Genomic DNA, 9,655 nt, shown 5'->3' with positions numbered 1-9,655 from the left:
ACTAATTTTTCAGTTATCTATTTATTTTTTATATTTTTTTATTTACAGTGTTTGGTTGATTTGTTGGGTGAATGAATGATGATATGCCCTGTGCTATGTGCAACACTTGAATAAAAACGGAACATTCATACTCCTAATCTTTGTTTCTATTGTTAAGTTGTTTGGTTTTAGGGTTTTATAGATTTTGATAGTTGTTGATGATGCTGAAACAGTAATGGAGAGTGCTTTTGCGAGTGCTTCTGCCATTACAGACCAGAGGCAAAAGATAGAGCAGTACAAGCACATCCTTTCTACCGTTATTTCTTCCAATGACATTGTTCAAGCTAGGAGATTTATTGACCACAGTTCAGTTTCTTTTCCTTGTACCATAATTTTTTTTTCTTGTCCTAATCTAGGGTTTTATTTGTTTTCCTCAATTCGAAGTTCATGATAATGATGCTTTTGGTTTCGTAGTGTTGTCGGATGATGTCCCATTAGTAGTGTCTCGGCAGCTGTTACAAACTTTTGCTCAAGAATTGGGACGATTACAGCCGGAGACACAGAAAGAGATTGCACATTACACCCTTGCGCAGATTCAGCCTCGTGTTGTGTCTTTCGAAGAGCAGGTTTAAATTCACACATTCTGCAGATTTTAAATTCTATGCTACTTAATAGCAGTGCTTGATTGTTGTTTATGGAAACATACTTGCCAGGATGTTCTCTAACCGAACCCCCCGCCTTCCCCCTGTGCTAGGAATCATTTTTCTTTTTTCGTAATTATCACTAGTTTGGTGGGTAAATTTTGTGAACCAATAAGACTTGTTTGGTAAAGAGGAATTTTTTACTCGCGTTTTGTGCTATTTTTAACAATTGTATAAATTCTTCTGAGTTGGTGGGAAGGAGATGACAGAAAGCATTCTTTTGGTAGAGCCATTTATCTGGATATGCATTCGACAACTTAATTATTGATATGGTAGTTCATTGTTATGTCAATCATCAGGGTTTTGAATGTGTAGTAAAGCTGACAGAAAGTGAAGCTAAGTAAAATATGTAAATTGGTTAAGATGTTCAGTTAGACATTCTGTATGAGGGTTGAGGAAACATTTTACTTGTAACTAAAACTGTCCTTGACTTTATACAAAATTTCTCATTATATTATCTACATGTTTGCCTTCTTGTATTTTAATTCATTTCCGTCAACTATAATGACCACTTGTTTTATTGTAGGTTTTAGTTATTAGAGAGAAGCTTGCAGAGCTTTATGAATCTGAGGAACAATGGTCAAAAGCAGCTCAAATGCTCAGTGGCATTGATCTGGATTCAGGAATGAGGTCTTAGAAAATTTCTTGCTGCTAAATTTATTTGCTTGTGTGAAATATTGTCTCAGCCCCAAATAATAAACACACTCCTTCCTTACTAATTTTTATATTTTGAATTATTTTATCAGGGTTATTGATGATAAATTCAGGTTGTCAAAGTGTGTCCAAATTGCCCGCTTATACCTTGAGGTAATGACCTTTCTTTTGGCAAGGAAATACATATTTGATCGGTGCTGTTTCTAAGACCATGTTTGACTTTTTATTTTCTTGTTTGTTTTGGATCTTGTTAGGAGGATCTCTTGTCCTTCAATCTTGTACTATTTTTCTCTGAGTCTTACTTATATCCTTCCTTTATCAATTTTTACTTTTTTAAAACAGAAATGCCATATAGGATATACTCGTAGCAAGTCATGGAAGAGCAGAAGTAGTCAATAATATATTATCAATGATTTTTAGAGTTATATACTGTCTATTGCAATTCCTGTTCTATTTTTGCATACAGACGAACACTATTATTTTAACTTCTGTAAGTATAGGGTTGTTTCTTCCTATTTACTTACACTTTTTGTCTTTGTTACTGATGGCAAATCATTTTTTTATTGTTATTATTATTTGCAAAGTAAAGTCTTCAATTAAAATCTACCCTTTCTTGGCAGGATGATGATGCTTTCAATGCTGAAGCTTTTATTAATAAAGCATCATTTTTGGTTAGCAATAGCCAGCATGAAGCACTGAATTTGCAGTATAAGGTTTGAACTTATAGCTGTGAAAGATGACTTAGCTGAATGATGCATAAATCCATTGAGTCTTGACAAATCTGTATCTCTTTTTTCCAATTCTGTTACCCCTCAGGTATGCTATGCAAGGATCTTAGATTTGAAGAGGAAATTCTTGGAAGCAGCTTTGCGATATTATGATATATCTCAAATTGAGAAAAGGCAAATAGGGGATGAGTATGTACCTTGCATTCAGTCATTTTTCTGTGTGAATTTATTGATATCATTACATGTTTCTACGTATGCACTTGCTGTTTTCTTTATTGTAGGGAGATCAATGAGGAAGCCCTTGAGCAAGCTTTATCTGCTGCTGTTACGTGCACAATATTGGCAGCTGCAGGACCGCAACGTTCACGTGTTCTTGCAACATTGTACAAGGTATTTGATTCAATCATTAATGAGTGTACAATTGTGTAAGTTCTGTTTGCCATGTCAAATGTTTATTATATTAATGTTTGCGTACTTTGATTAGGATGAACGGTGTTCAAAGTTAAAGATTTATCCAATACTGCAGAAGGTCTCTCTCTTTAAACCCTACAACAACATTAACATTTGCAGCTCCTCACTTATATTGTATAATGTGAATCCCATTTATATCAGGTGTATTTGGAGAGAATTCTTAGAAAGCCCGAAATTGATGCATTTTCAGAAGAATTGAAACCACATCAGGTTAATATAGGCTTGCATTGTGTATCTTCTTATTTTGGGAAGTTATGGTATATTTGTCTCGGTTTTTATTTTTCTTTTTCCACAGAAAGCTCTTCTTCCAGATAATTTCACTGTGCTGGACCGTGCTATGATTGAACATAACCTTCTGAGTGCAAGCAAACTGTATACCAATATAAGGTTTGTGAAATTTTATCACCAGTTTATTGCTTCCTTTTGGTTAGATTAATTGGAAATTGATATTATCAGGTTAGACCCCTTTTAAGCTGTTTGTATTCTTTTGTAGCTTTGATGAGCTAGGGACGCTTTTGGGGATCCCACCTCACAAGGTATAGCATTTAGTCTCAACAATCTACATTTTTAAGCTGCTAAGTTTTTATTTGAATTTTCCTATGTTTCTAATTCATACACTTTTATTCAAGTTCAATCCGTCCATCTTTGTTTTGATTTTATGTTTAACAATAAATTTTGCTTTTAGGCCGAGAAGATAGCATCAAGAATGATTTATGAGGATAGGATGAGGGGATCTATTGATCAGGTATATACATTACAGTTATGGCCTCGTAGTTTATAATTGGTACTTATAATTGAATGACTCTTGTTGACAGTATTCTTGCAAGGGTTTAACATTAGTTTTTGCGTCACTATTGCAGGTTGAAGCTGTTATACATTTTGATGATGATACTGAAGAGTTGCAACGATGGGACCAGCAGGTAACTTTAATGATGTTTTTTATGAATACCTGACAGGAGTTACTTTTTTTCCTTCACAAAAGCACTAAAAAATAGCAGGTCTTGAAATATTGATAGCTGCAGAAGTTCTCATTCTTTCGAATTCAATGTCTACATGCTGAATGAATAAATTTCTTTTAACCTTAAGAAATCAGACAACAGATTACAAAAATAGTTATTACCTTGAACGTATGATATGCTACGTTTTGTGCCTAAATCTTCTGCTTATATTATTACTATACCGCATTATCATGAAAAAAAAGGATCTAATTGGGCATGTTGTATTGGCTAGGAACCCTTCCAATCTTAACCTTTTGCCGTGATGGTTTATGCTTTGCAGATTATGGGTCTTTGTCAATCTCTCAACGATGTTTTGGATAGCATGGCCAAGAAGGGGTACCCAGTGCCTGTTTAGTTAATGTGGATGATTCACAATTTCTTTTTTTATACATTCTTAGTAAAACATCTTGTTCCTCCCCCCCTTCAATTTTTTTTGGCGAACTTCACTATAACATACAACCACATTAATTTCGTTAAATCCAGGCATATTTGGTTCGCTGCTTCAGTTTAAGTTTAATGTGTTGTGTTATTCATGACTTTTGCTAGAAACAAAATATATCACATATAAGGGAGACAAAATTAATTTTCTCAAAAATTCGCCAAGCTTGCACTGCGAAATACACTAGTTTTGGCAGGGGCTGGTTCATTGGGCTAAAGAGCTTTGTTTTTTCAACAAGGGTGATACTATAAGAATATATGTACAAAAATTGAAAATTATGTTTTTCAAGCACACTTCATTGTTGATGTTGAGGCCGTTTATGAGTGACAAATCTGTCTCATAAATTGTGTAAAAAAGAACTTTTAGTTGCGAGTGAATGAGTGTGGATATGAAATAATACTAGCATTTTTTACTCTGGACTTTGGAGTGCGGTTCACCTTTTTTGGACCGATCTTGGCGAAGAAGGGCGGACTATCCACTGTGTCATTTCTAATAAATAATAAACAAAATATGGAAATAAAAGTTATGCATGAACAATCACAATAAATAATAATAAAAAATGTTTTAAAGTCACAAAAAATGTTTTAAGGACCGTAAGTAAGAGTAACAACAGATCCAGATTAGACTTTATCCTTAGTAGGTTACAGTTTGCTATAAGCTAATTTTTAAGAGAAAATCTCTATATACAAGTATTTTGTGTTTACAAGCTTTACAAGTTTGAAGAGAACGAAACTCACTAAACGCGTTGTGTATGTTACGTGCCTCTTTAATAGACTTTAAATCAATTCAAATTAATTAACATGCAAATATATAACTTCCATTTTTCAAAAGATTTCGTTTCTTTTTTCGAGTTTCTTGCCAAATTTGTTGGATCTCCTTCGTACTTTCTCTCTTTGCTTGGTTTTTTTTTCGATTTTCATAGTTTCTGAAATCAAGCTTTGAAATCGTTTTAAAGATAATGGAACTTCAGAAATACACCCAAACGGTTACAGAAATACACCCAAACAGTTACAGAAATACACCCAAAGAATTTAAGAAATACACCCAAAACATGGGGAGACAGTATATTTCTTCTTTAAATTTTTTAATGTTTTGCTGGTTAAGGATGAGGCACATGACAGAAACAATCTAGGAAAAAACCTAGAAGAACAGTAAAACTGTACATTGAATAATGTTTCTTCGTTTTTTCTGGTGATTTTTGATGGAGATTTGTATCTTTTCTTCTTGATTTCTTCTACTCTTTGCGAGGAGTTGGAACGTTTCTGCAGAATCGTAGTTTGTTTTGAATGTCCCTTAAATTTTGACGGTTTACGTTTTGATCGAGGAAGAAGAGGAAGAGTGAACGTGTTGTGGAAGGATGATTAAAGCGCGTGCATTGGACGCTTGATTCTAAAAAAGTAGTGCGTGCGTTTTTTTCTTGGACTTGGAGCAACTTGTATAACTTGTAAGCCAAAAAGGCTTATATGTGTAGCAGGCCTGAATTTTTAAATACTAAACATGTTCTGTAATTAAGTAGGCCTATCATGAAATCTATTAAAAGGTTTAGAATGTACGATATATCAAATTTAATATTTATAATAATATAAATATCTAAGCTTTTAAAGTATTTAAAATGTATAAAATATTTATAATAAAATATAATAAATTTAAAAGATCTAATTTTTTTATTTATGAAAAATTATTTATATATTTATTTACATATTAACAAATTAAAACAGGTATGACAAGTGAAGTAGACTAATTTGTAAATCAAAACTTGATTTATTAATAAATTTAGACTTCAAATTAGTTTAAATTTGACTATATTTTGTGATAATCCAACTAATCTAGGACTAAACATAAGTCTAATTGTAATTTCCTGATAAGTGGTTTGACATATTTCTATCCCTAATTATAAATATGTAAGTCACAAAAATAGTTAATAATAGTTTAAAACTATCACAATATACCAGAGAAACTCCACTACGATTCAAAATAATAGAATGTGGATAAAATATAGAAAGAAATGGACATGATTTATATTGAAAGTTTTGAGATTTAATTTGATAATTGAATACAAATTTAAAGAACTAATTTGGCTAAAAATAAAATTTTCTTTGAAAAATATTTTAAGTTGATCATTTACTCATGAGTTCCGCTAAGGAGTCAATGGGATATTTATATAATGTATATAATGGACTACTTATTTAGTCCAATATGAGTTAAAAATGAAAATTATCCACGAAATATAGGACCGTCAAAATAGGTGGACTTTGTCTCTAAAATTAAGCTCGTTTAAATTTCGGATTAAACAAGCTGAGTCCGATTAACCCGAAAAAAATGACAGGTTAAATGGCTAGTCCGCAGGCTAAACGGATGGCTGTTTATTTTTTTTTTTTACATTTTTTTCAAAAAAGCAGTACTTTTAGCCGATATTTCTCCTAATTTGACCCGAAAATACGACCCATCAACTAAAAAAAGATATTTTTAAGTGTAAATACCCTTTCCGGCCCTTGAGCATTTTAAATTGGGACATGTCGCACCTTTATCATCCAGAAACCTCAACTAGGTCCTCAACCATCAGCATTAGTGGACGTATCGACCCTTGTGACCGGTTGCCAACAGGTTGCCTGGATGACATGTCAGGTGGAGGCTGAGTTGTCAAATGCAAGTGCCACGTGTCACTAGAAGTTGCTGCAGGGACTAAAAACCCCCTCCCTGCCCAAATTGTTCTCAGCCCCACCGGCAACACCCTCCACTCACCACCCCTCCTCAGCACTCCTCCACCACCGCCACCGCCGCCACCACTACAACCGTCTCACAACCTTCGCAACTCATGCGAGTCCTCCACCTCTTCTTCTTCCTCCACAACCTCCCAAAGCTTCACCCAATGGAGGTTCTCTCTCCCGAAAACACCTTCCACAACAACCACCACTACTCCTCCGCCACAACAACCACCACCAACTTCTTCCACAACAACCACCACCAATTTCGGAATCAACTTCTTCCTGGAGGGTGAGGAATGCAGGATTATGAGGCGGTTGAAGACCAAATGTGAGATGGGATAAGCCAACTCCCTCATTTTCTTCATGTACTCAAGTGAAAGCTTTATGACACCTTTATCCAGCATTGCAATGACCAGATTGTTGTATAGCAACTCATTCTGAAACTCAGTTGGAATGCGAGGGAAGAGCTTCTCACCATGTTCAATCCCATGAAGCTTAATTGTGAATTCCACAAGATAAGAGTAATCAAGTTCCCTAGGCCTATAGGGCCTCTCTCGGATCACCCATTCCATCACCTACAATAATTGTAACATGAGTTCAACTTAAGGGAATGTTTTTGGAAGTAAAAATCATATTTTTGGAAGCAATAATGATTGGTTGTTACCTCAAGTGGGCGTTTGTTCATGTTGAGCTTGCGAAGACGGTTGATGGCGTGGAAGACATGGCCTCTGTGAACGGGGAATCCATCACCCATCCAAGTGCAGAAGGCAGACCCAACAGCCTCCCCTTTCCGAAGCTTCTCGATCCTTCTAGACAAGCTCTCTGAGTTCTGAGGGCTCTCGGAATCACTTTCGGAGGATTCTCGCGATGATTGGATGCAAAGGAATCTGAAACGAAGGTGGGCAGAAGGTGCTCGACGCATTGCCTCAATAAACCTGCGTCGCATCATGTTTCTCTTTTCTTCCCTCGCCCAACAGAATTGAACAAATGAACAGCACGTTATGAGAATTTCCTTTCCTTTCTCATTGGGAAAATAACCCGATATTTTTTGGCGTTGGTAGTGGTTGTTGTGGCGGAGGAGTAGTGGTGGTGGTGGTGGAAGGTGTTGTCGGGAGAGAGAACCTCCATTGGGTGAAGCTTTGGGAGGTTGTGGAGGAAGAAGAAGAGGTGGAGGACACGCATGAGTTGCGAAGGTTGTGAGGCGGTTGTAGTGGTGGCGGCGCTGGCGGTGGTGGAAGAGTGCTGGGGAGGGGTGGTGAGTGGAGGGTGTTGTCGGTGGGCTGAGAACAGTTTGGGCAGGGAGGAGGTTTTTAGTCCCTGCAATAACTTCTAGTGACACGTGGCACCTGCATTTGACAACTCAGCCTCCACCTGACACGTCATCCAGGCAACCTGTTGGCAACCGGTCACAGGGGTCGATACATCCACTAATGTTGATGGTTGAGGACCTGGTTGAGGTTTCTGGATGATAAAGGTGCGACATGTCCCAATTTAAAATGCTCAGGGGCCGGAAAGGGTATTTACCCTATTTTTAAATATTTTTTACCTAAAAGTGGTATTTTTTGTAAAAATATTTTTCAAAAAATAAAATTAAATGATAAACGGGCTGGTCGGTTTAACCCATCAGGCTAACCATAAACAGTCCGGGCTAGAAATTTTGGCCCGCGAATAAAACGGGTTTAAACGGGCTAGGCAATTTAACCCACGAGCTTAACGGGCCGGGCCTAAATGGGCCGGGCTAGCCATCAAAAACTCTTATTCAGTTATTTCACATCAAATTTCAAATTTCAAATTCTCAAAGTTCAGATTTTAAATTTTTAAAAAATCCAGTTAGTTATTTCAAAAAATAACCATCTGAAATCCTCAAATACTCTCTTCTTTTTCAATCGGCGGCCACCTCACTTTCATCAATAATCATCCCATTTCACCGTCGCTACTTGGCTTGCCACACGCCACTCACCCTTAATAAAAATAACGATCCACTTAAGGATAAAAATAATCATCCGCATTCCTAATGAATTGAACATCTAATATATTTTAATTATATATAACTAAACTCAATCCAATCAAAATAATCATCTACATAAAAATAAAATAACCATCCGCATACCTACTAAAATGACCATCCTAAATTGACCATTAAAATAGAAGAAGAAGATGAATAAACAGAAGAAACTATTATTGTGGTGAAACATAATTTTGAAGAACTAGTTATGACAAAAGCGGCACTATTGTGATGCATAGGGTTCAAATCATGAAAGAAGCTAACCATGCTTGGATTCGAAGAAGAAGAGCATGGTGGTATCATCGGTGAGAAGAGGCTTGAAGAAATGGGAGAAAGCGAAGCCGGTTCGGAAGAGAGGCACGAAAACAGCGGCAACAACGTTAGGCTGAGCGTCGGAGGGCGAGGCGCATCGGGCTGACTGGCGGAAGTGAAGATGGTGTCGGTGGGAGGATGCGACGGCCTCGGTATGGCCGGCGAGAAATTCAGTGACACGAGGTGAGAACCGGAGAAGATGACGGTGAGTTTTGGACGTGTATTGGAGGTTACAGTAAGATTAGAAATAACCGTACATAGTATGGATGGATTTAAATACTAATCTTAATTTTTAAATTTTAAAATTTGAAATTAAATAATTAATTAATGATCTAATTTTTAATTTTAATTTTATCTTTTTTTTTAATTTATTATACACATTGTACACAATAAATATTGGTTCCAAAACTTTCTCATATTTTTATTACTAATTTAATTTTAACATAATATTACTAAAGTATGCAATACAGAGAGATATGGTATTAGTGGCATGATGATACCCATTTTATTTACTACTTGAAAAATTATTTTAGTGTCGTATAAACTTGTAAATTGTGAATTTATATTTTAATTTATGAGTTGAATTATAAATTTATGTTATGAATTATGACTTTTAATTTGTTATGATATATATTAGTTATAATCTTTTAGATAATTTGATTT

General features: G+C 35.6%; 2 protein-coding genes across 3 annotated transcripts in view; one reads left to right on the top strand and one right to left on the bottom strand.

The window, feature by feature from the left end:
* The window catches only part of LOC107643622 (COP9 signalosome complex subunit 4), a 4,577-nt gene extending 513 nt beyond the window's left edge, over positions 1-4,064 (top strand). Inside the window, exons 2-15 of one of the 2 annotated variants that reach the window (XM_021123855.1) lie at positions 49-344; positions 454-605; positions 1,207-1,310; positions 1,427-1,487; positions 1,955-2,047; positions 2,151-2,251; positions 2,344-2,452; positions 2,547-2,591; positions 2,675-2,743; positions 2,829-2,920; positions 3,027-3,069; positions 3,219-3,278; positions 3,394-3,453; positions 3,812-4,064. In XM_021123855.1, the coding sequence (XP_020979514.1) occupies positions 215-344; positions 454-605; positions 1,207-1,310; positions 1,427-1,487; positions 1,955-2,047; positions 2,151-2,251; positions 2,344-2,452; positions 2,547-2,591; positions 2,675-2,743; positions 2,829-2,920; positions 3,027-3,069; positions 3,219-3,278; positions 3,394-3,453; positions 3,812-3,886 (1,194 nt within the window). In that variant the 5' untranslated portion in view covers positions 49-214 and the 3' untranslated portion in view covers positions 3,887-4,064. The remainder of the gene's footprint in view (positions 1-48; positions 345-453; positions 606-1,206; positions 1,311-1,426; positions 1,488-1,954; positions 2,048-2,150; positions 2,252-2,343; positions 2,453-2,546; positions 2,592-2,674; positions 2,744-2,828; positions 2,921-3,026; positions 3,070-3,218; positions 3,279-3,393; positions 3,454-3,811) is intronic. The other variant, XM_016347318.2, reaches the window with a different exon arrangement.
* LOC107640599 (pentatricopeptide repeat-containing protein At1g07590, mitochondrial-like) lies at positions 6,768-7,597 on the bottom strand. Its single transcript, XM_016344111.1, has 2 exons — positions 7,340-7,597; positions 6,768-7,250 (listed from the first exon to the last, which is right to left on the bottom strand). Exons 1-2 carry the CDS (start codon positions 7,595-7,597, stop codon positions 6,768-6,770), a joined length of 741 nt encoding a protein of 246 aa, XP_016199597.1.

Source organism: Arachis ipaensis, chromosome B05 (genome assembly GCF_000816755.2).
Source record: "Arachis ipaensis cultivar K30076 chromosome B05, Araip1.1, whole genome shotgun sequence".
In the NCBI taxonomy this organism is placed as follows: Eukaryota; Viridiplantae; Streptophyta; class Magnoliopsida; order Fabales; family Fabaceae; genus Arachis; species Arachis ipaensis.
The sequence above is the reverse complement of the archived record's forward strand: the minus strand, read 5'-3'. Positions and strand labels throughout refer to the sequence as shown.

Bases quoted from the DNA above. Each gene is read 5' to 3' on its own strand.
- LOC107640599 (XM_016344111.1), bottom strand. From the start codon at position 7,597: ATGCGTCGAGCACCTTCTGCCCACCTTCGTTTCAGATTCCTTTGCATC. The intron at 7,251-7,339 runs GTAACAACCAAT...CAATTATTGTAG, and splicing joins TGAACAAACGCCCACTTGAG to GTGATGGAATGGGTGATCCG.